Source organism: Brachypodium distachyon, chromosome 4 (genome assembly GCF_000005505.3).
Source record: "Brachypodium distachyon strain Bd21 chromosome 4, Brachypodium_distachyon_v3.0, whole genome shotgun sequence".
Classification (NCBI taxonomy): domain Eukaryota; kingdom Viridiplantae; phylum Streptophyta; class Magnoliopsida; order Poales; family Poaceae; genus Brachypodium; species Brachypodium distachyon.
In genome coordinates this window covers 29942097-29967950 of record NC_016134.3, presented here as the reverse complement: position 1 = coordinate 29967950, position 25854 = coordinate 29942097, and the positions used below count along the sequence as shown (strand labels likewise).

General features: G+C 44.1%; 4 protein-coding genes across 5 annotated transcripts; all 4 read left to right on the top strand.

Moving 5' to 3' along the window:
* The first annotated feature begins 2177 nt into the window (after positions 1-2177).
* LOC100821863 lies at positions 2178-9847 on the top strand. Its single transcript, XM_024454784.1, has 3 exons — positions 2178-4360; positions 5338-5567; positions 7976-9847. Exons 1-3 carry the CDS (start codon positions 3103-3105, stop codon positions 9428-9430), a joined length of 2943 nt encoding a protein of 980 aa, XP_024310552.1. The 5' UTR covers positions 2178-3102; the 3' UTR covers positions 9431-9847.
* On the top strand, positions 5506-12308 carry LOC100832178 (disease resistance protein RGA2). The gene is made up of 3 exons (XM_014902707.2): positions 5506-5642; positions 7420-7502; positions 10579-12308. The coding sequence occupies exon 3, from the start codon at positions 10601-10603 to the stop codon at positions 11888-11890; it is 1290 nt and encodes a 429-aa protein (XP_014758193.1). The 5' UTR covers positions 5506-5642; positions 7420-7502; positions 10579-10600; the 3' UTR covers positions 11891-12308.
* A 2580-nt stretch (positions 12309-14888) lies between these two features.
* On the top strand, positions 14889-17575 carry LOC100831883 (F-box/LRR-repeat protein 4; the record flags this gene model as incomplete). The annotated part of the gene is made up of 2 exons (XM_024454612.1): positions 14889-16547; positions 17324-17575. A coding segment is annotated over one exon (1653 nt), but the record flags the coding sequence as incomplete, so codon positions are not given.
* A 61-nt stretch (positions 17576-17636) lies between these two features.
* Positions 17637-19444, top strand: LOC100845847 (putative disease resistance protein RGA4). Of its 2 annotated transcripts, none has more exons than XM_024454782.1 (2): positions 17637-17779; positions 17869-19444. In XM_024454782.1, the coding sequence occupies exon 2, from the start codon at positions 18033-18035 to the stop codon at positions 19359-19361; it is 1329 nt and encodes a 442-aa protein (XP_024310550.1). In that variant the 5' UTR covers positions 17637-17779; positions 17869-18032; the 3' UTR covers positions 19362-19444. The 2 variants fall into 2 exon arrangements, with proteins under 2 accessions (XP_024310550.1, XP_024310551.1); XM_024454783.1 differs by lacking the exon at positions 17637-17779 and having other exon boundaries at positions 18007-18149; positions 18235-19444.
* The last annotated feature ends 6410 nt before the right edge of the window (positions 19445-25854 follow it).

Genomic DNA, 25854 nt, shown 5'->3' with positions numbered 1-25854 from the left:
GAAAATTTTCAGCTGCCCAGAGGATAGATTAGTTGTCTTTCAGTAATGTCTCAGTCTTCTGAAAGAGAAGTCAGTTGACCATGCATTGCCGTCCTTGGACTGTGATGTATCGGTTGCTCACTGAAATTTTGGCCGTCTATGTGGAAGATGCAATTGACCCCAGTAGACAGTGAATTTTACTTTAATCTACACAAGTGGCGGTCTATGTGGTAGGATGCTAATGAAATAATTGACCTCAGTTGACAGTGAATTTTGCTTTAATGTACAGAAACCTCAGATTGAACTTTACCTAGAAGAGACATTGGTTGTCTTCTACTGTGACTTTGTGATTCTATCTTGAGAGTAAGGCATATTGCGGTAGTTTATTTTTCTACTGCATTATGTCATTTATGGGGCCATCATGTGCTATTTTTTACCCCTTGAAAATTTTGTTCTGACAAAACCAGAATTGTAAACTGATGTGAGTGCCGACTTCTGAATTGATAGACTAGACAGTGATGCAACAAAACACAAAGTAGCATATCCTTTAGCTTGTGCTAATTTTGAACATTACCTAGAAGGAAGACTAGATTTCTTGTCCTAGTACAGTGTTTTGCTCTTTCGAGGAGGACAGCACACAGCCACACAGGCAACCACATTATTTTAGCACAATTGCCTAATTGGTAACATTGGAACCTTTTTCTTGCCTCTTGTTCGGATAAGCCATGCAGATACAATACAGTGTCAGTGTGTCTTCATTTGTAGTTCCCTTTGCCATTCATTTTGAGTAGTATATCTTGTACTGTATTAGGAAACATATACTGATAGACAAGGATGATACTTTAAGTGACTTGCTAACTAGCTGGGGATTAGGAGACCATCAAGCTGATGCTACAGAACAGAAGAGAACAGGTTATTTTACTGCTCTTGTCTTTAGTCATTGCTGTGAGATGCTCCTCTCAACTACCATACTCCATTTGCCTTTGATTGGTGGAAATTCTCAGCGATTTTTGTCCACTGTTCTTCTTTCACTTAATTTGATAGAAGTTAGGCTGGGTTGGACTAGCGAAATGCCGACAAGTGTATTTTGAGAAGCTCCCTGTTATCAGCTTGAAGCCTCTGCCACTTGTTATACCCTTTTTTTATTCTCCCCTGGTCTGTTCATAGGATATTTGGACTTCCCACTCAACAATAGTTCAAGAGAAAAAATGAATACATTATATATAGAGAGGTAGTATGCTGATTCCATCAATGCATTACCATATCATATTGAATACTTGATTAATATTATGTAATAAATGGTTTCGTTCTTTTTCAGATGCAGTGCTTACCATCTATCATTATGATGATAATTAGATACCCACCTGCCGTCCTTAACTCATTTGATGTCATCGTAGAGAGTATTTTTCATGAGCATGGTAAGCTCCCACACTGATGGTTGACAAAATGGACTATACAGCTATTCCTGTCAGTCTCAACTCTCAAGGTATTAATTAAAGCCCTCTATGACAAAACCTTGTGGGTGGGTGGGGGCATATGATACTTTTCTCAAAAAGGGGGCATATGATACTTAAATACGCTAATTTTTCAAATTAGCGACTTCTCCTTCCTTCTGTGTAAACATGTTTTGTTGTCCTTGATATATCCAGTTTCGAAGGGAGTAGTAGTGCTAATTGATTTGAAAAGTACCATGCTGCCAAGATCCTTTTTTTAATAATTAATTTTTTTTACTTCCCATTGTCCACTCTTACAGTTGTAATTTGGTGTCCTTTTCTTTTTCTGGTCGAATATAATTCATGGTGTTAATAATGCATGACTATAATACTGAGTGAATTCACAATTTTACGCTTGATAGTGTGCACATGGTGCCAGCTTTGCTTGTCCCATAATATGAAACACATCCTGGCAAACTTATTTACCTCAATGGAATCATCCAGAATTCCAGACACTTGAGAGAAAGAAAAGAATCATACAATGCTGAAAGCTCACTAGAACACACCATTTGTGCATTTCTACATGAAGTTGTGAAATAGTCAGTGGAAAGCTGTACATTGCTGCACTCCATCCACAGCCTCCTCCTGTTGCTAGTTTCTGGAATTGATCATTTTGGAATCGCCAGTAGGGAAACCAGAAGAAAAGTTCAGATTAGTAGCAAGGGGCAGCATGGAACCAAACAATCTATGTGGCCCACGTCTGGTCTATGTAAGTTCCACTTTACAACAGCTTTACTCCTTGACACAAGCAGCTTTGTCCTCTTTCAGTTCCACCCTATTGTCTACATCTCATAACTCCATTTGAATCTGCCAACAAGTTGTATAACCTTACAATAATGGGTTGTATGGGCACCTGATTGGTGTCAACTGTCAAATAAAGAATCAAGTCTGGGAGCAAGTTGGCATGATTTTATTACACTGGTAATTATTTGTACATAGATTAGCGTGTCCAAGTTAACCGGTTTTGGGCTGATCAATGATCATAAATAAAGTTGAAGTACCGAGTAGTCGAGTACTAAAGTTAAACAGTTTTTCTGGACCAGATTGAGTGAACTGTACTTATATTTCAGAAGAAACACTAATAGAAAACCAGTTCTGACTTCTGAGCAAAAGTAGAATAAAATTACAAGCTGCTTCTAGGGCTGTATTTTTTTCCCTACCTTCCTGCGTTTTCATTGGCACATGAGTGCAGGCCATAGCAACAGCACATGTATTTTCTTATGCACATAGTCCAATACTTGACTAGATGCTGACACGTAGCGAGAAACATTCCTGGTATATACCATCAGCGTATTCTCAGTTCCTTCTGCTTCATTTTGTCAGGCCAGCAAATTGACACACTGTACACGTATGCTTTTGTTTTTTAATTTTTATTTTGATGTTTTGGGGGGACTATGTATGTGAAGTTGGTGGAGACCTACACAAGAGCCTTTCACCTCTGGTTTGATCTAAGCCGCATTAGGCTCCAAGATCAGGACAGTTTTGCATGCATAGGCCATGAAGGCAGGGCCCACCCATTCTCTATTCTCCACTGATAATCTCTTCCGTCTCCGCCTCCTCATTGTGTGTATATAAGACACAATGTGGAGAGCACGAACCAAGGCAATCCTTACGGTAGATAGCAACTACGATGGAGACCATGTCATATCCTTGTTCCCCTCTTCTCTCCTTCCCTACACATGAAGAGAATAACTTTGTCCTATGGTCTCCTCAAGTAGCCCTCCATGAGGACGCCACCATCCATGTTGATCCTTCCACTCATCAGCTACATGATTGTGGGTTCTTGGACACCATGGCTCTTGATTATTCTAACGACTGGCATCGTCAAGATGCTTCTGATGTCGGTATGTTCATCGATTGTGATGAGCGGATTCTGGGCCAGGAGAACGGCGACTTGATGGCGATCCAAGAGGAGCTCATGGAGGAGAACAGTTTAACTGATCTCCTTCTCACTGGTGCAGAGGCAGTTGAGGCGGGGGATTCAAGACTTGCCACGGCAGTGTTCTCGAGGCTTGATGGCCTCCTCCTTGGCATCCCTGAAAATGCAGCAGTCGGCTCTTTTGATCGCCTGGCATACCACTTTGCCCAAGGTCTGCGGTCCCGGCTCTCCAGTGCAAACACCAGGTGCCCTCCGCCAGAGCCACTGCCATCTGATAGAATGTCAGTGCAGCAGATTATACAAGAGCTGTCGCCTTTCGCCAAGTTCGCGCACTTCACTGCCAACCAGGCCATTCTAGATGCCACCAAGGGCGACTCGGATGTGCACGTCGTCGACCTGAACATCGGCGAGGGTGTCCAGTGGCCATCACTCATGTCAGACCTTGCCAGCCATGGTGGGAGGTCATTCCACCTCACGGCGATCATAACAGATGCTGACTACAGCTATGACGTTCACCAGGCATCTGCGCGGCGGCTCTCGGAGTTTGCCGACTCCTTGAAACTTCCCTTCCAGTACAACTCTCTCCGTATACACAGTGATGAAGACCTGCATGATTTCTCCAAAAGCTGTAACGGCCCAGTGATCTTCTCATGCGACACGACAAGTATGACTTACAAGTTGCTGGGGAAGTTACGGACAATCCTACCTGGCTGTGTTAAAATGTTAAGACCTAAGTTAATGGTCATCGTTGAAGAGGAGCTGGTTGGAATCGGAAAGGAAGCATCTGTATGTAACACCTCCTTCGTCGACTTCTTCTTCGAGGCACTGCACCACTTCACCACTGTGTCCGAGTCATTGGCTAGCTGCTTCAGTGGTGGTAATCATGGGTTGTGCCTGAGACTTGTGGAGAGGGACATGGTGGGGCCAAGGATACAAGACTTCGTGGAGCACTATGGGCCTGTGACACTTGAGCCAAATGCTCCTGGGGTTTTGGAAAGGTATGGGGCTTGTGAGATGAGCGCTTCTAATGTTGCTCAGGCAAGGATGCTGGTTGGGTTGTTCAATAGGGGGTTTGGGGTTGTGCATGAGAAGGGCAGGCTTGTGTTGTGCTGGAAGTCCAGGGCGTTGACCTCTGTGTCTGTTTGGGCTCCAATCTGAAAAGAAAGGGGCTTATGATGTTCTTTATTTATTTTTTGTTGTAAGAGTTCGCAATGACGAGTTTTGAGGAAAATTTATTTGGTTGGTGAGACACATTATTTGGTTCCTATGTCAGTTTTCTTTCTTGATGCTCTTGTCATTATCATATATCTCCTAGGAAAACTTACAGTGATGAATGAAGTCAAGTAACCAGTGGAGAATAAAATTTGCTCTTGCCAATCGTATGAGCCGTGTGGATTTTTCTGCAGGAGTGCTTGAGATTGATCTTGATTTTTGTTTTCCTCTTATGAACAAGGTGTGACCTGTGCAAATAGACAGAGAGGATGGCCTCGCGAAAGAAGAGTGAGGCTGGATGCCGCAGAAGTTACATGAAGGTAATGGATTTTAGGTGACTCCAAAATGATATTATTCTAATTTTTGTTGTTTTATTTGCAACATATAACGATATATGTTGCCCATCTTCATGGAATAGAGGAACATCAAAATACTCTGAAAATGACATGCTTGTCTACATAATAGTCTTTTTGGGCTATTGTCCTTGGTTCATTTATGAAGTTAGGAGCACATGGAGACTTCCTAATGTTTAATAGTTATACACTGTTTGTTGCAGCCATATTCATAAAGCGGAAAGATCGAAGCAAGTAACGGAGCAAGAATACTTTGTGTGGTGTAGGAGTGTTCAACTGTGTGAACTGCTCACTGTCATTGCTTTAACTGTGTCCTATGTTTTGTGGCAGACTGCAGCCTCAGTTGACCTCATTTTGCCACCTCTGAATTGGCTCCTCTCTATGCAAATTAACTTTCATTTGGTCATTTTCCCCTGGGGAGTTTCATCTCAGCTCAGCATGGAGGTTCTTATATCTGCAGTGGCAGGTGATCTTATCAGCAGGTTCATCTCTTTCCTGGCACAAAGTTATGGCAGTCAAACTTGTGAAGAGGATGATCCTAGGAGGCTGGAGAGCTTGTTTCGAAGGATACAAACTGTTGTTGAGGAAGCAGAGGGGCGGCACATCACAAATCGAGGAATGTTCCTGCAGCTGAAGGCACTCATTGAGGGCGTATATCTCGGGTACTACATGATCGACAAGCTCAAGCTTGAGTCCCTTGGAGAAGAGAGAATCGACGATGACGAGGTGAGTCATCAGAGCCAATGCTTCGCTGTTTCTACTTTTAACACTGCCAAGCGCCTTCGTTTTCATGCTGCTGGAACAAAACGCACGGGAAAGTTGAAAGGTGTTCTTGAGTGTTTAGAGACTAAGATCACAGACATGTGAGAGTTTGTCATGCTCCTTGGCAACTGCCCTCGCCTGCCTTGTCAGCCTTACAGTACATATCTATACATCGATAAGTGTATGTTTGGCCGCCACATCGAGAAAGAGCAACTCATCAACGTCTTGCCATATGACAGTAATGATTGCACAGATTGTAGCATCCTTCCAATTATCGGCCTGCACAGAATTGGAAAGAAAATTCTGGTGCAACATGTTTGCAAGGACAAGAGGGTGCATGATCGTTTCTCCCACATGTTTTTCTTCCAAGGAAATGATTTACAGAACGGAGAGTTCACGGTGAACTACAAGGCAGGCTCAGGGAAGTACTTCTTCATTGTTGATTTCAGTCAGGATGTGGATGAGGCAGCATGGACAAAGTTCCAATCATACTTGCAGAAGGTGCCAGGTACTGGGATTAAAATTGTAGTGATAGGCCGAGCAGAGCAAGTTGCCAACTTAGGGACTGATCGACCCATCAGGTGGAAGAGTTTGTCTCAAGAAGAATACGGGTACTACTTCAAGGCACTTGCCTTTGGAAGCATGGACCCTGATGAGCATCTGAAGCTGGCATCTGTAGGCATGCAGCTTGCTACTGAACTTAATGGGTCTTTGCTTGCTGCAAATATACTTGCCGAGATACTGAGAGCTAACCCTAATGCTCCATTCTGGCAAAAGGCATTATTAAGCATAAAAGAACTAGTGCGGAAGCACTTGATGTCCTTTGGCATACACCCAGTGGACCTCCTTGAGAGAAATTCTCCAATTAGTTTCACTAAAGTGGCGTTAGTCGGTGGTCAAGCTCAACGATATCTTGTATATGACCTTAGGGAGGCTGGCTCTGCACAATATGAGCTGCCACGACTGACATCACGAGAGCTACTGACGGGTGGCGATATCCCCGCTGAAGAGATGTTTGAGGTGCTGGTGTGGAGATCTCGGATCCCGCCTTACTGCAACTATGTTGTTACTTATGAGAAAGAGAAACTTCGCCGCAGGGTCAGCAAGAAGAAGAATCTGGCATTGTGAAAAATATTAGCACAAATGTGAATTTGGCAAATTGAACTGCTGGAACGAACTATACATATGCACTTGCAGATGGGATATGTAAAATGCAGTCAGTTACTATTGCTACTTTCAGCTGTGTGTGCCATAGAATCCTCATGAAAGAAGTAGTTCAAACTTCTGACTTATGCCCTGTCTATGGCCAATTCAATGTACCCACCCCAGCATGTGTCGCTGAGTTCAGTTGCACCAAATTCATTTAGTCCATGCTGTTGCCTTAGACATAATTAACTCACCCCACAGTAGTCCTTTTCTTTTTTATTTTGTCCGTTCTTAAAAAAAAAGTATGGACGACTCTTTTCTGGTGAAGGCTCATCTATGTAATAGTTTGCAATGAAGAGTTTTGAGGAAATGGTTGGTGAGAAACCTTATTTGGTTTATATCTCAGTTTTACTTTACTAATGCTCTTGTTGGCTTCTCATATATCTCCTAGAAAAACTTGTAATGATGAATGATGAATGAAGTCAAGTAGCCAGCGGGAAAATGATATTTTCCCTTGCCGATCTTACGCTGTGTGGATTTTACTGCAGGAGTGCTTGAGATTTATCTTGATGTTTGTTTTCCAATTGTGAACCAGGTGTCAACCTGTGCAAACAGATAGAGAGGCTGTCCTGGCAAAAAAAAACTAGAGAGGCCGGGTGCTGCAGAAGATACATGACGGTAATGGTTTATAGGTGACTCCAACATGATATGTATCCTATTTTTTGTTGATTTATTTGCAACACATAACGATAAATGTTGTCCATCTGCACGAAACAGAGAAACATCAAAATAGTCTGAAAGTGACACACTTGTCAACATAATAGTGTTTTCAGGCTATTGGCCCTGGTTCATTTATGAAGTTAGGAGGACCTGGAGACTTCCTAATGTTTATTAGTCATTCACTGTTTGTTGCCAGCCATAATGTAAAGCGGAAAGGTGGAAATACGTAAACTGAAAATAATACTTTGTGTGGTTTAGGAGTGTTCAACTTGTGAACTGCTTTCAGTCACTGTCATTGCTTTACCTGTGTCGTATGTTTGGTGGCAGACTGCAGCCTCTGTTGACCTCATTGTTTCACCTCTGAAATGGCTCGTGTCTTTTCAAATTAACTTTTCATTTGGTCATTTGCTCCTAGGGAGGCTTCAGCTCAGCTCAGCATGGAAGTTCTGATTTCTGCAGTCGCAGGTGATCTTATCAGCCGGTTCATCTCTTTCCTGGCACAAAGTTATGGCAGTCAAACTTGTGAAGAGGATGATCGTAGAAGGGTAGAGCACTTGTTGCTAAGGATACAGATAGTTGTTGAGGAAGCAGAGGGGCGGCACATCACAAATCGAGGAATGTTCCTGCAGCTGAAAGCACTCATCGAGGGTGTATATCTCGGGTACTACATGCTCGACAGGCTCAAGCTTGAGTCCCTTGGAGAAGAGATCGTCGACGTTGCTGAGGTGAGCCACCAGAGCCAATCCTTCGCTGTTTCTACTTTTAACACTGCCAAGCGCCTTCGTTTTCATGCTGCTGGAACAAAAAGCACGAGAAAGTTGAAAGGTGTTCTTGAGTGTTTAGAGACTAAGATCACAGACATGAGAGAGTTTGTCATGCTCCTCGGCAACTGCCCTCGCCTGCCTCATCAGCCTTACAGTACATATATGTACATCGATAAATGTATGTTTGGCCGCCACATTGAGAAAGAGCAACTCATCAACTTCTTGCTATATGACAGTCACGATTTCACAGATTTAAGCATCCTTCCGATCATCGGCCCGCACAGAATTGGGAAGAAAACTCTGGTGCAACATGTTTGCAAGGACAAGAGGGTGCACGATCATTTCTCCCACATGTTTTTCTTTAGAGGTGAGGATCTACGGAAAGGAGAGTTCTTGGTGAACTGCAAGGCAGCCTCAGGGAAATACTTGTTTGTTGTTGATTTCAGTCGGGATGTGGATGAGGCAGCATGGACAAAGTTCCGATCATACTTGAAGGTGCCAAGTACTGGGACTAAAATTGTATTGATAGGCAGGGCAGAGCAAGTTGCCAACTTAGGGACTGCTCGACCCATCAGGCTGAAGTGTTTGTCTCAAGAAGAATACTGGTACTACTTCAAGGTACTTTCCTTTGGAAGCATGGACCCTGATGAGCATCCGAAGCTAGCATCTCTAGGCATGCAGCTTGCTACTGAACTTAATGGGTCTTTTCTTGCTGCAAATATACTTGGCGAGATACTTAGAACTAACCCTAATGCTCCATTCTGGCAAAAGGTATTATTGAGCATAAAAGAACTAGTGCGGGAGCACTTGATGTCCTTTGGCACACACCCAGAGGACCTCCTTGAGAGAAATTCTCCAATCAGTTTCACTAAAGTGGCGTTAGTCGGTGGTCAAGCTCAACGATATCTGGTGCATGACCTTAGGGAGGCTAGCTCTGCACAAGGTGAGCTGCCACGACTGACATCACAAGAGCTACTGACGGGTGGCGATATCCCCGCTGAAGAAATGTTTGAGGTGCTGGTGTGGAGATCTCGGATCCCACCTTACTGCGACTATGTTGTTACTTATGAGAAAGAGAAACCATCCCGCAGGGTCAGCAAGAAGAAGAATCTGGCATTGTGAAAAATATCAGGACAAATGTGAATTTGGCAAATGGATCTGCTGGAACGAACTATACACATGCAATTGATATATAGGATATGTAAAACGCAGTCAATTACTATTGCTACTTTCAGCTGTGTGTGCCATAGAATCCTCAGGAAGAAAGCTGTTCACCAAATTATTTTGTCCTTGTTGTTGCCTTAGACATAATTGATTCACCCCAGAGTAGTCCTATCTTTTTTTATTTTGTCAATTCTTAAAAGAAAGTATGGACAACTCTTTTCTGGTGAAGACTCATCTATGTAATTCCATAATTCTTGTTTCAAATTTGCCCAAAATTGGATGTATCTATTCCTAAAAAGTGTCTAGATACATGTAAGATTCCGACAAGAATTATGGAACAGAGGTAGTAGTTTGCAATGAAGAGTTTTTATGAAATGGTTGGTGAGAAACCTTATTTGGTTTCTATCTCAGTTTTTGTTTACTGGTGCTCTTGTCGGATCCTCATATATCTCCTAGAAAAACTTGTAATAATGAATGAAGTAGCCAGCAGGAAAATGAAATTTTCTCTTTCCGATCTTACGCTGTGCGGATTTTACTGCACGAGTGCTTGAGATTTATCTTGATGTTTATTTTCCTCTGATGAAAAAAAGATACAGAGCCTGGCCTGGCCAAAAAAAAAAACTAGAGAGGCCACGCGCTGCAGAAGATGCATGAAGGTAATGGTTTATAGGTGACTCCAACATGATGTTTATCCTATTTTTTATTGTTTCATTTGCAACACATAATGATATATGTTGCCCATCTGCTCGAAATTGAGAAACATCAAAATATCCTGAAAGTGACGCTTGTCAAATAGTGTTTTCGGGTTATTGGCCTGGTTCATTTATGAAGTTAGGAGGACCTGGAGACTTCCTAATGTTTATTAGTCATTCACTGTTTGTTGCCAGCCATAATGTAAAGCGGAAAGGTGGAAATACGTAAACTGAAAATAATACTTTGTGTGGTTTAGGAGTGTTCAACTTGTGAACTGCTTTCAGTCACTGTCATTGCTTTACCTGTGTCGTATGTTTGGTGGCAGACTGCAGCCTCTGTTGACCTCATTGTTTCACCTCTGAAATGGCTCGTGTCTTTTCAAATTAACTTTTCATTTGGTCATTTGCTCCTAGGGAGGGTTCAGCTCAGCTCAGCATGGAAGTTCTGATTTCTGCAGTCGCAGGTGATCTTATCAGCCGGTTCATCTCTTTCCTGGCACAAAGTTATGGCAGTCAAACTTGTGAAGAGGATGATCGTAGAAGGCTGGAGCGCTTGTTGCTAAGGATACAAACAGTGGTTGAGGAAGCAGAGGGGCGGCACATCACAAACCAAGGAATGTTCCTGCAGCTGAAGACACTCATCGAGGGCATATATCTCGGGTACTACATGCTCGACAGGCTCAGACTTGAGTCCCTTCGAGAAGAGAGCATCGACGACGATCAGGTGAGTCGTCAGAGCCAATCCTTCACCGTTTCTACTTTTAACACTGCCAAGCGCCGTTGTTTTCATGCTGCCGGAACAAAGAGCACGAGAAAGTTGAAAGGTGTTCTTGAGTGTTTAGAGACTAAGATCACAGACATGAGAGAGTTTGTCATGCTCCTCGGCAACTGCCCTCGCCTGCCTCATCAGCCTTACAGTACATATATGTACATCGATAAATGTATGTTTGGCCGCCACATTGAGAAAGAGCAACTCATCAACTTCTTGCTATATGACAGTCACGATTTCACAGATTTAAGCATCCTTCCGATCATCGGCCCGCACCAAATTGGGAAGAAAACTCTGGTGCAACATGTTTGCAAGGACAAGAGGGTGCACGATCATTTCTCCCACATGTTTTTCTTTAGAGGTGAGGATCTACGGAAAGGAGAGTTCTTGGTGAACGGCAAGGCAGCCTCAGGGAAATACTTGTTTGTTGTTGATTTCAGTCGGGATGTGGATGAGGCAGCATGGACAAAGTTCCGATCATACTTGAAGGTGCCAAGTACTGGGACTAAAATTGTATTGATAGGCAGGGCAGAGCAAGTTGCCAACTTAGGGACTGCTCGACCCATCAGGCTGAAGTGTTTGTCTCAAGAAGAATACTGGTACTACTTCAAGGCACTTTCCTTTGGAAGCATGGACCCTGATGAGCATCCAAAGCTGGTATCCCTCGGTATGCAGCTGGCCACTGAACTTAATGGATCTCTTCTTGCTGCAAATGTACTTGGCCAGGCACTGAGAGCTAACCCTAACGCTCCATTCTGGCAAAAGGTATTATTGAGCATGAAAGAACTCGTGCGCGTGCACATGTTCGCCTTCGGCATACACCTGGAGTTCCTTCTCGAGAGAAATTCTCCTGTTAATTTCACTAAACTGGCCTTGGTGGGCGGCCGATCTCAAGGATATCTGGTGTATCAAGTGGCGGACCTCGAGAATTTTGTCATTGGGTTCACTTCATTGTGAAACTAGGTTCCAGCTAGTCACAAACAGTAAACATTTGCGATATCCCCTCTTCAGAGAAGCTTGAGGTGCCGTAGCGTCAGCAAGAAGAATTGTTTCACTTTACATATATGCCTGTATATGCACTTGTTAGATAGATTGGGGATATGTAAAATGCAGTCAGTTTCTATCTGCTGCTTTGAGCTGTGTGTGCCATGAACAGGTAGTTCAAAACGTCTGACTAACTGCCTGTGGTGTGGCCAATTCTTTCAATTAAACCAGCTCAGCCAAGACGTGTTGATGGAGTAAAATTAGTTTCAAAGTCACACATGGAAGTTAGTAAGTAGCCTTCTTTGACTCGACTTTCAGCATAGAAATCCTATGTTGTTTTCCACATAATAATTAAGGGCTATATATATGTGCAAATTGCTTGCTTTCTTGACTTGACTTCCAGCATAGTAATCATATATTCCCTCCGTCCGACAAAAGATGTCTCAAGTTTGTCAAAATTCGAATATATCTAAATGCATTCAAATTTAGTCAAAGTTAAGACATGTTTTATTGGACGGAGGAATACTATTTTCCATAAGAAAAAGAAGGTTTGGTTCACAATGTATGTTATGTAATGGTATATCGAGCCCCAGAATGATGATACACTGTTGGAACATCGATGATATTGTTGTTCATGGCGGCGATGGAGACCCGGCGTATTCCAAATGGCAGACCAGTTCTGATTAATTGTGGAAACGGAGGGATGGGGGCCAGGCGAATTTTTTTTTCGTGGGGGACCAGGCGAATTTTTTACCAAGTGCAGCTAGCAGGCGGTGTCTGTTGGAGCCAGGCGGAGCTGCAGCCTTGAATACGGAGATCTGGACGAATCATGCGGAGAAAGAAAAAAGATCGACCACGCTTTGAATGTATTCCGTCCCGGCCTCCGTCCCGCGTCCGGGTCCGGAAACTAAGTGACTTGATTAGGCAAGAGCATTAGCTCCAATAATGTTTTCATGAATTATTTATCTCTCTTTTCTTCTTTGTCATGATGCATCTCCTTTATAGTTTGTAGGTTTTTTTCAGAGCCTCTTGAGTAGCGCTGAGCATGGTTTAGCCGATCCAACCGGACCAACCAATCCAGCCCACTTTAACCCATATAAGTCATCTTTAGGTGAGCTCGTTCCGTAAACCAAACAGCCCATTATATATCCAACGTAACTAGTTGGTCTGGGTCGAGACCGACAAACCACCCACCCAAACACGAGAGAGGCGCATGAGCGCATCGCGGCGGCCGGTGGCAAGACTGTGCGATGGTGACCATCCGATTCGACTCATTAGCACTTTGTGTGTTGGAGCATCGGACGCACGTTTTAAACGCATCAACCTATCCGACACAACTCAACCCAGCCACGTAACTAGCAGCCTGCTAACCCATTTAAACCCCCCCAAGTCATAATTTCCCCACCCAAAAAACAAACAAACTAAATGTGCAAAACCCACCGAACCCACCTTAGCCAACCAAGGAAACCAGTGCTGCTACTTGAATGCATGCATGCATGAAGATAGTGGATTTTTGGCTCCCAACTGCCATCTCTGGTTGCATTCGAACATGGCCTCCTTCATACTGGGAGTGTTCTTAAACTTCAATGATGGTGTCCATGACATTTGTAGTAATAACATTGCAGCTTCTTTTTTGCTTCCTTGGCTATCCTTCTCTTATGCATTTGTGATCTTGCATGTAAGTGATTAGTCTTATTGTTATGATTTATATAATTCATATATTCACTTATTTCCGGACAGAGAGAGTCAGTACACAAACCCAATGCATAAGAGATTAGTCTTATTGTTTCAATTTCCCTGGCACAACCTCTTTTGTTGCCCCTATTTGCCGATCATTCTCTTCAGTCTTTGTGTCTTACCTTAGCTCATACCCAGTGCCCCTTACATGGGAGACCGAGGCATGCATTTTGACTTTATCTATAGCACGACTTGAGGTAGGACGAGAATCCATGTCAAAACGGATGCCTTGCTACTGGTTTGAGCGATCAAGGGCATTTGTCATGACTTTTTGTCTTATATCGGCGTTCTCTTCAGGGAAATTAAGGCTTTGGCTTATTTGGACTTTTCAATTTGTAGTTCTCTTTTTTACTTTTTTGAGGAATTTTTAGTTCTCTGTCCTGCAAAGATTCTTGTAATAATATACATAATGGCAAATGCCCTGGCAGCAAAGATAATTAGTGCATAAACCCAAGTCGTGTGCCGGCCGGGTGGTGTTCCTAGTTCTTATTCCCTTGATTCCCAATTAATTGGTGCCGACTATTTTGCAAAAAAAACTATTAATTTACGAAATCAACTTGCGGTAGCATTGATTTTGAAAAACTAAAGGATTTCTTTGCAAAATTTCTGATAAAACATAGACTGCAGGTCGATTTCTGTAAATAGCAAGGATTTTCGTGCAAAATTTCCAACGCCGTTAGAGAGAGTACCTTCGCACAAAGCATTGTAGCGCTGGCCACGTCTTTAACTAATGGTAAATATATCAAATGCCCTTGTGAAGTATTAAAATGGACCTTTCTTTCGCATTTAGTTAGATTTTTTTTTGACCAGTTCGCATTTAGTTAGATTATAATCGAGCGTGGTTTGCAAGCACGGGATAATAATACTGGCATAAACAAACAACCAACAAACAAATTAGTAAAGGCCAGTCAACGTCCCGGAAAAAGAAATACAGTAGTACAGTACAAATTCTTTCCGAGAGAGGACAAATCTAAGACAAGGAAACCCCACCCGCCCCCACCTTTCCCAAATCCCAAATGACCAAATAATCCCAATCCCGGCTCAGTATCACGAACTAAAGCTTTCCCGGCTTTCCCTTCCCTTCCCTTCCTTTCCTGTCCCAATCCCACCTAATCTCCTCTCGAGGCTTGCGGGAGACCACAAGCTAAAGCTATCCCGTCCCGTCTCTTCTTCTATCCCCTTTGCCCCCAATCCAATCCCCGCCGGAAGCCCAGCAGAGCCCCGATTCCATTGATCCCCCTGGGCAGCAGGAGCCCTAGCTAGCCGACGACGGCCGAGCTGCTCCCCTGAGTCGTTCTCCGGAGCCCGCGCGGCGGCCACGGCACCGACGAGCCCCCGGGGCGGCGGCGGAGGCCGCCGCGCCGGCACTGGTGGAGGCGGGGGGGATGAGGCGGCGTTGTGCGACGACCTGCTGCAGGAGGTGCTCCGCCTGCTCCCGCCCAACGCCGCACCGGCCGTCTCCCTCGTCTCCCGCCGCTGGCTCGCACTCCTCCGGGCCTCCACCTCCCGCCTCACCCTCCGCCTTCCCCCGCCGGCGGCGGCGCCCTTCTCCGGAGCCGAAACCCCAGCCTCGGCGTCGGCGTCGGTGGTGGCCCCCCTCGCTGAGCTGCTCTCGCGGTACCCGTACCTGACCGCGCTGGCCGTGGTCTCCGCGCCCGCCTCCTCCGCCGCTGCTCACGACGCCGACGCCGTCCTGCTCTCCGTCGCGGGCGCGCCGTCGGCGGCCCGGCTAGCAGCGCTGCGCTTCTCACTCGGCTCGCCCGTCTCGCCCGCCGCCCTGTGCGAAGCGTCCGTGACCCTCTCCGGCCTCGCCTCGCTCCACCTCACCGCCCTCGGCCCGCTCTCCTTCACCTGGCTCGCCTCCTTGCCCCGCCTCAAGTCCTTCGCCCTCGTCAACTCCCCTGCCGCCTACTCGGCACGTTCCGGCCTCGATGACGACGAGAGCGATGATGCTGTGGAGGAGGTGTTGCCGCTGGAGAGGTTGTCGCTGTGCGGCTTCCGGTCGGGCGACCGCGGGCTCCGGTGGCTGTGGCGGCGCTGCCGGGGCCTCCGGTGGCTGCAGCTGCGCGCCTGCGACGGCGTCGGGGACGGGCCCGCGACGCTGGCTTTTCCGGGATGCCTCGACGGCCTGCTTGCGCTTGAGCTCCGCGCCTGCCGCACCGTCGCGGACCGCGTGCTCCTCCTGGCTGCGGACCGGTGCCGTGCGCTGGTGTCCCTCCTGGTGTACGACGGTGGAAGCAGGGAGGCGCTCCTCCAGTTCATCCATCAGCGTGGCGCCATGCTGCACACCTTGGACCTCCGCCTGCCTCTTGACCTGCACAACGACCACCTCCTCGCGATTGGTGCAGGCCAAGGCTGTCACAGCCGAGGCGGTCTTGCCGTGCTCCGTCTTCAAAGCTGCGTCCTCGTCACCGGGGATGGGCTCCGTTCTCTTGCACGCACGGCCAATGGGGCGGGTATCGAAGAGGTCGCCCTGGTGAGCTGCGACGTCGTGGAACGGGAGCCTGGGCTGCTCACGTTCCTCAGCCAGAGCATGTGCCGCCTCCGCCGGCTTGATTTGTCTTACAACGAGACTCTCAAGGACAAGGAGGTTGGTGCTATGCTGTCGTCTTGCCGGAATCTTATTGACATCAGGCTTAGGGGTTGCCGCAGCCTTACTGGAGAATCGCTAGTCTCGTTGCTTAAGCACTGTGGGCGGTCTGTGGAGGTCGTGGACATCTCCCGCTGCCCTGCCATCATAGGCAACAGTGTCGAATTCTTTGCACAGCGAGCCATCCGTTTGAATCATTTGATCATCGAGGAGAGCTCGGTATCGGAGGAATTGAAGGCAATTGTGCAGATGAAAGGCATGAAGGTCGGCTCATTGCCTTGCGAAGGATCATTCTGACGCAAGGTAATCTTCTTCAGAATGCAACTCATCGATGCTGGAATTGAAATCTTTGGTTGAATGTTGGAATAAGGAGATAATGCTTACTCCTTGTGTATACAACTATAATGGTGAATGTATGTATGTCTTGTGTTAATTGTAAACTTGTCATGACAAAGGCCCTCTTGTTGCCTGACATGTAAATTGACCAGCAAGAATTGGGCCATTGTATACGTGTCAATAAATAACATTGGGATCATTACAGGAAATGTGAGTTCCCGTTCATTTTGAATCAGCAATGTTTATGTTATGGAAGAGCCCTATGGATATTTTAGATAGAGCTAGGACAATGTAATTTGTTGCTGCTTATGTGTTCTGGAAGTAGATCAATGCTGAACGTGTCCTCAAATTGCATTTGTACTCCAGGTAAGCAGAAGTTCTGACAGAGATGAGAAGAACATTGGATATAGATACAAATCAGTAGTTGTGCGTATGGCTTTATTTTATAATACTAAACTTAAAACTTCTACAAGAAACCTACTTCTGTGATGATGTGGAGTGAGTGGTTGACTCCTGTGAGTGTGTAAATCATGCCTCCCACCCCTAGCAAAGATTTTGTAAAGTTTTCGGTGCTATCCACGTTAGCATATAAGTAAAGTTTTTGTAAAACTTTTAAGTAGGTGCGACTGAAATATTTCAGCAATAACTGAATATTTGGTTTTGGTAAGCAATTGGCTAAGGAAGTTTTATTATTTCTGATGTCAATTCATATGACACTGTTCTAATTTTCTGTTCATCTTTAGTTTCTGCCTGCAGCTGTGTACGCAGATCCATGAGAGAGCCTTCTACAAACTGCATATGCGGATATGCCTCGAGATTTTAGGGGTAAGTGAATTTTGGTGTTAGTGAGCAATTTGCAAATGATTTTTTGTTTTATGATCCCAGATGGTCCGGCAGATGTGTTGCCAGGCGAGCAAGTCTCTTGGAAAGACAACATCCTAAATCAATTAAGCATCCTGAGTTGCCTGTTTCAGTAAGATCGGTATGCTTTGTTAGACAAGGACTTTTGGAGGTCATACTTATCTTTGATCAATGCATGCCTCCCTGGGCTGTCCTACTGGTAGGTTGTAGTAGGTCTGTCCAGAAGAGCAGCATCCTAATTGGAACGGGCTACCTATTAGAATATCCATTGTTGGAGTTAGGTTTCAGTTCGTGATTGGTTCAAGTCGCTTTCACCACTTCCATCACAGCCCTGGCTGGTAGCTTCCTTTGACTGACTACTTCAAATTGTTTATACGGGTGCTTGGTTCCTGCGCAGGGCTAACAATGGACTTGCTCATCTCTGCAGTTGCAAGCGATCTTGTCGGGCGTTTCATCTCCTTCTTGAGCCAGAAGTGTGGGAGGCAGCATGCGGCAACGGAAGCGGAGGACCTCGAGAGGCTGAGGTCTGTCCTGCTAAGGATCCACACAGTTGTCGAGGAGGCAGAGGCACGGCAGATCACGAACCGGGGAATGGTCCTCCAGCTCAAGGGGCTCATGGAGAGCATGTACCTCGGGTACTATGCTCTTGACACCTTCAAGTTCCAGCCCCTTGAAGAAGATGGTGCTCCTGATCCTGAAGATAACCAGGTAAGCCACAAGCGCCTTCGGCTTTGTTCCAGTACAAGCAGAAGAAAGAACACGTCTTTATTAGCATTTGGTACTGAGAGCACAGCCATGGTTAAGAGAGTACTTCGAAGTTTGGAGACTAAAATTTCTGATGTGAGGGAGTTCATCATGCTACTACCCTGCTGTCCTCGTCTTCCCCAGAAACTCTACAGCACATATTTGTTCATGGACAAGATCATGTTCGGTCGCAATGTCGAGAAAGAGAAAGTGATCAGCTTCTTACTGCACGATGACCAGAATCTGGCAGTCCTTCCAATTGTTGGACCCCGCATGATCGGGAAGAAAACCCTTGTCCATCATGCTTGCCAAGACGAACGGGTGCGCGGTCGCTTCCCGCATATTGTTTTCGTTCATGGGGATGATCTCATTCTTGGGGCCAGATCATTAGTCCCCTCAAGAAAGTACCTGTGCATTGTTCAATTCAGTTGGGATGCAGATGTGCAGGCATGGGAAACCTTTCAATCGTCTCTACGCAACGCGGCGACAAGCGGCAGCAAAGTTGTGATCATTGGCAGAACAGACGAGATTGCCAGATGGGGAACAGCACCACCAATCAGGCTCACGAGCTTGTCCCAAGAAGAGTACTGGTACTACTTCAAGGCGCTGGCCTTCGGAACCATGAACCCCGACGAGCATCCGAAACTAGCATCTCTAGGCATGCAACTGGCGAAGCAACTACAGGGATCATTCCTTGGCGCAAACATGGTTGGTAACGTGCTGCAGGCCAATCCTGATGCAGAAATCTGGTATGAAATGTTAATGAGCTTAAGGGAGATGGAACAGATGCGGTTCCTCCTCTTCGGCGAGCAGTGTCCTGATGACATTCTCGCAAAGAACGACCCCGTCGACACGGCTATGATGGTGTCCCTGCGGTACCGTGGTTGTCTGGCATATGATCTAAGGGAAACTGGCCACGCCCAAATCAGGGAGCTGCCAAGATTAACGCCAGAAGGACCACAGATGGAAGACGGTAAGAACATTCCTCGTGACGAGAAGTTCGATATAGTGGTATGGAGATCCCGAATCCTGCCTTTCCGCAACTACATAGCTACCTTTGTGAAGCCAAAGCCGCGGCGCGTCCGAAGGAGGAAGAATCACCTGCCAACCCGCGACAGTAAGATTAGAACCTTGTTTGAAAAGCATACGTTCCCCCTTCTGGAAAACCCACTCTAGAATTCTGATTGTACCCGCCAGTACAAGTGTGATATTTCTACACTATTATATAATGGACCTAACTTTGAACTTTTGAATCTCTACAGTACTAGCTTCCAAACCCTCTAAAACATGTTCCAAAGCCGTTGATTTTGGGTCATCCAAGGGTCCATATCGCTGGGATTCGCGCCTCTGTTTCCCGCGCACGAGATGGTAGCTCTAGGGGTTTCGCGATTATTCCGGCGTTTAAGTTGCCCCCGCCCACTACGCCTCTTTATTTTATTTTTCTGCTGATAGCCGCAGATCCCACAAGATCTCTATCCGAAATTTGCAATTCGCACCACCATCTTACTTCCGTATTCTTGTGCATCAGTGCATCTCCACCGCCGTTGAGTATTGGACGCCGGTTGCTCCCAATTAACACGCACGTCAACTTCCGTAGCCGGAGAGTCGTCCGTCCCCAGCGGGCAGCGGCCCTGCCCTACCTCGATTCCCTGACGGCCATTGCTGCAAAGTTCATCTGGTCTGGTGCGTGCTTGCCGGCTGCCGCCCCTGTCCGCTCTGCACCTAGCTAGGTGTGAGATGGAGATAGTCAATCAGAGGGAGGTGAATGATTGCGCAGAAGCAAATTAAAACTTTTCCCGAAAATTCAAATTCTAAATCACCTTTCTGTCCGTGATAGTAAAACAACGGTAACTTTTGATTGGATGAACCAAAAAATACGTATGAGTATGAAAAAGTAAGGTATTCAAATTATCTAACCAACGCAACAAGAATCAGCTCAATCGGATGTACCAATCAAAAGATATGATCAAAATAGTAACAGCTGACAGAAAGTTACGAGGATTAATCTAAAACCAATTTCGAGGAATAACAAGAAATATGAATTAATCACAATCTTCTCTTGATCTCGTGATAAACCTGCAGCAAAGTATTATGAACTTGTGATGAACCTGCACCAAAGTGTTAGAAAGATCTAGCACGAAGATTTCACGAAGATCCGAGAAGAACAGAGATGATACCGTCAACGAATCTCTTTATTGCAACGATGTCGATCGATTACACAAGATGCAACCATGCATCCAAGAACTCTCCAAGAATTGATCTAGATCCAAAGCTCTGAGTTCCCTCACGTCCTTGCTAAAACCCTAGCTAGGATGCCCTCTATTTATAAGAGAAAATTCGCGACCCTAAACCGAGTCCGAATCCAACACGAACTCCTCTGTCCCGGTCGGTATTTTGCCTGTGGGGCCCGCATAAGACCTCGGATTGAGATGACTCCAAAAGCAAAGTTGTTCGTCTCGACGACGCGCACATCTTTCATGTGGACCACTTTTCCATCCGACGTCATCTTGATGATGCTACTGTTTAATCTTTAAACAGCTCTCATCCAGCCACGGCTGGACCTACATATCTTCACGTCGATGCCATTCCATGCCATCAACTCTTCTTGTGATGTCTTCAAAACTCGACCATCACGTATCGAATATCTCCAATACCGTACATATCCGGTATAAACAACGTACGACAAACCGGTGCCCTCCCGAATCATCGTAGCCTTCACTTCCATTGTTACTTCGCACGAACGTCCCGCATGACCTTGATTCTCGACCTCAGCTTCTCCCAAGCTTCGTCCCTCGATCCCGTCATCGACCACGTTCCTCTAGCTCCGGCAACACCTGAAAGAGAACACACAAATAACCAGTACGAGCACAAGTCCACGACTTGACTCAGGGTAAGTTTCACACAATTCACGCCATGTTTTCACATAAGAAACTAATGGATCAGCACACCACTAGCAAAGCACTAAGTCCAAACAAGATACATGTCATCACATAAATATACATATTATCTAAAGTATCCACATCAATATTTCATCTAAAACACTTGTCAATGTTACACATCACCTATGATTCCACACTAGGCGCCTTGGAGCTTGGCTTCCCTGTGGCTCCGTTTGGCTGATCCAAAGTGACACAGCCAGTGAGTCTCTTGCTATCTCGATGATTTTTATTCTGTTTTGTTTTTGCGGGAGAAGATATAAATTTAAAGATTGATTGTTGGCTGGGCGGGCTATCTTTTTTATTGCACACCAGATGTTTGTGTTTTTGTCAATTCAATGTATCTTTACAGCCTGCTCAAAATCTGAAAGACAATATAGCACACCAGATGTTTGTGTTTTTGTCAATTCAATGTATCTCTACGGCCTGCTCAAAATCTGAAAGACAATATAGTCTCTGATTCTTTTCATCTTTTAATGATTAAGTTTAACGATACCTGTATGACATTGGTTATGAGTCCTTAGATGCTTTTCTCGGACTAAAAAATTGGGACTTGGGGAGTGGAACATACCACAATATGCATCAATAATCTGCTTACTTATTTATAGCATGAGCAAGCAGTACATTGAAATTTAGGAGCACGGTAGCTATGCTTGCAAGTTGAATTGTCTTCTGCTTACTTATTTATACCCACTCTTGCCATTTTTTAAACACCCAAACCATTTTAAATGAAGGTTAGGGAAAACATTAGACCATCAAGAGTTCCTGATCTATCTTCCGGACACCCAATAGATTGTCACAAATAAGTTCATCATTATGGGTTTAAGAAGAGTCAAGTGCATGAAAAGAGACATTGTTATTTAGCTGCAGGAAAATTAATTATTCCTATTTAGTAGAAACATATGGGTATAGAGAAAGCCATTCTTCATTGATGGGTTCCTTATGCTTGCATTTTCTATTTTATTTTATGTATACATACACGAAAGTAATATTTGATGTTTCTCTACAGAATTTGAACACTTATTTCAGTACTTTGCATCAAGGACATTTCCTGTAGAACATATGCATGACCAAGCATTTAGAACCGATAACATTACACCGAAGAATTATCGATCCATCAAGGTCCAATGACATGGAAAGCCAAGATCCTTTCAGAGATACTACAAGTGTTGTGAAGGTTGATTCCACATCTTCGTCATCGTCAAAAGGGAAACAAGGTACATATATGTTTAGAACAATCATCAATTATTGTTTTCAGTAAACATTTTTTCACTATACATAAACAATGATAAATTGTGGTTGTTTGTTTGCTGTGCATATAGTACTTATTGCTGGAGAGGTGAAATTTTATCCAATTGAAGACAAGAATGCCATACAAATGACTCCTTCTCAGCGCAAGCATTATCGTGATCGGGAAAGATATCTGCAAATGACTCCAGCCCAAAGAGAAGCCTATTTGAAAAGAAATCGTAACTACAAAAGATTAAGGCGAGATGATACTGCAAGTCGTGATCATTCTGACATATCTACACCTGATCAATTGAATATATGCCATCCAAAGAGTGGAACTCGGTTCAAGATCAGTCCGTCTGGCATATATGTATCACTAATTTCATCAGAAGATCAAGCTGCAAACAATAACTTTACAAATCTAGGGACGCTTAAGCGGCACCATGGCACTAATGTATACTCAGAACAAACATCTGAACATGGAGAAATATTCTTACAAGAGAGCCGTGACTATAAAAAAAGAAGAAAGTCAGATGAGGCAAGTTGCAGTACCACAATTAGACAAGACACAACTGGATATAGGAACAACTTGCATGAGGACACTATTTATGTGCCAACGGATTCTTTTCCTGCCATGCAAGGTATTTTTTGATATTAAATAACAATGATTTAATTAATTGTCTCCTTAGGCATTGTCTCAACAGTTTATATATGACTATATGAACAGATGATTCATTAGCAGAAAATATGCAAAGTGAAGACAAGATCGAGTATGATAACCTGGATGGCGAATTTCTTACTTACAATGGACAGAGTAAGCGTTTACTGATTTTTTGATTAATCAATCATACAACGTTTCATTGTATATTGATTGATCTTCTAACGTACTGAAAAATCTACAGGTTCTGAATTTGAATCATACCAAGAACTGAACTCTAATATAGATGGCATACGCGAGGATCCATATGACCATATATATCATAATTTGCCCAGTAATTGTCATTTCCTGGAGCAAGTACCTAATTGCAGATATTGCAATGCAAAAAGGTTCCAACACGAGACACCAACATTTTGTTGCATGAGCGGAAAAATAAAGATTGTGACACCATCAATTCCTGGTGAATTGCATCAACTGTACACGAGTCAAGAATCAAATGCAAAATACTTTCGAGACAACATACGGTACTTCAACTCTCACTTCTCTTTTGCCTCTCTTGGTGTGGTCCTGGACAAACGGTTCTGCAATAATAGGTGTGGAGTATACACATTTCGTGCACAAGGCCAAATTTATCACCGAATTGATCAATTGGTCCCAAAAGAAGAAGGCCCCAAGCATCTACAGTTATACTTCTATGACACGGATGCAGATTTGCAGCAAAGGTTTCGTCATTCACCTAACCTTGACAAAGATCTCATCCGAAAGTTATCAAATATCCTCTCATGTAATCCTTATGTCAAAATATTTAGAAGCCTTGGTTATGTTCCAAACCTTGATGAATATAAGATTGAGCTTAACACAGATATTGCTTTAGACCAAAGAGTGTATAATGCTCCAACAACATCACAGGTAGCAGCGATATGGGTTGAGGGGAATGATCCTCAAAGCCATTTTGACAGGAATATCATGGTTTATGGTGTATCAGATCGACCACAATACATAAAAGCATACCATGGCTGCTATGATCCATTGTCATATCCACTTTTTTTCCCAAATGGTGAAATCGGATGGAATTTAAATTTACCAAAAGCTGGTGCACATGCTAGAACCAATGTAGATGACCAAGCAGGCGCTGTCAACGAAGAAGGCAAGTATTTGTCATATATAGCTTACTATATTTTTTTGGGATAACATTAAAAATGTTCTTTTTTCTGTCTAACAATAAATTGTTTCATATTTAGGTACCTCTGGTGTTTATGTTTCACCGAGAGAATATTACTGCTACAAGTTACAAATTCGAGATGGAGAGTTTAATGTGTTATTATTCGGAGGGAGGTTAACTCAACAATACGTTGTTGACATGTACATAAAGATTGAATCAATAAGATTGGCATTCATTCTACAACCATCAACTCAGGTTCTCATATGGGCGGTTCTGTATCAAGGATTGCTTGATAGCATTGTTGCTGGAGAGACACGTGCAAGCATGATAGGAAAGCGTATCGTGCTCCCTCCAACATTTATTGGAGGACCAAGAGACATGAGACGAAGGTATCTAGATACAATGGCCTTGGTCCAAAGGTATGGAGCCAGACTTGTTCATTACCATGACTTGCAACCCACACTGGGAAGAAATAACAAGAGAGCTCGGGCCAGGTCAGTCACCACAGGATCGGCCAGATTTGGTAGCAAGGGTCTTCAAAGCAAAATTAGCGGACCTTAAGGATATTCTGTTTAAAAGGAAATTATTTGGTGAAGTTGTGCACATGTTCATGTAATAGAGTTCCAGAAGAGGGGTTTACCACATGCACATTTCTTGATAATTCTGAAGTCAAATTATAAAATAACTAATCCTGATCAATATGATATGATAATATCAGCTGAGATTCCTGACAAAGACAAATACCCAGTGCTTCATTCCTTGCTTATTAAGCATATGATGCATGGACCATGTGGGGTTTTGAACCAAAATAATGCTTGCATGGAAAAAAGAAGTTGCAGGTTTCATTATCCTCGACAATTTTCAGAGACTACACTCCAAGGAGAGGATTCATATCCAATCTATAGGCGCAGGGATGATGGTCGTCAAGTACGTGTAAGAGGTGAGGTTTTGGATAACAGATGGGTTGTCCCATACAATCCCTACCTACTTATGTGATACAACTGCCATATCAATATAGAAGTTTGCTCTAGCATAAAGGCAGTTAAATATCTTTTTAAATATATCTACAAAGGTCATGATCATGCCTCATTTGTCATTGAAGCTGTAGGGGATGATGTTGTTATAGATGAGGTCCGCGATTATAGAGATGCAAGGTTTATATCACCTCCAGAGGCTATATGAGGGATTTATTCTTTTAATCTAAGTGAGATGTATCCACCGGTTCTACAATTACAGGTTCATTTGCCAAATATGCACCTTGTCCGTTATAAAGATTCCGAAGATTTACAGGAAGTTTTACGCAAAGACTTATCTTCAAAAACAATGCTTACAGAATATTTCGGAATGAACTCTATTGATAGCTATGCAAGGAATTTCTTATATAAGGAATTTCCAGAACATTATGTATGGGATAAAAGTCATTAAACATGGAGACGCCGTCAACGAAAAATCCAGATTGGCAGACTTGTGGCTGCACACCCTGCTGAAGGAAAGCGCTATTACTTGAGAATACTACTAACACCTTGTTTGGATGTAGATATTGAGCCTTGAAATTAAACATTGACATTCTACCAGACCGGAATACCGAAATTCAAGGTGTTTGGTGATTTAGATATTACCTTTTGGCATTGAGACTCGGTGTTACACACCCAGCCCATCAGCCAAAACAGGGTCTGATCCAAA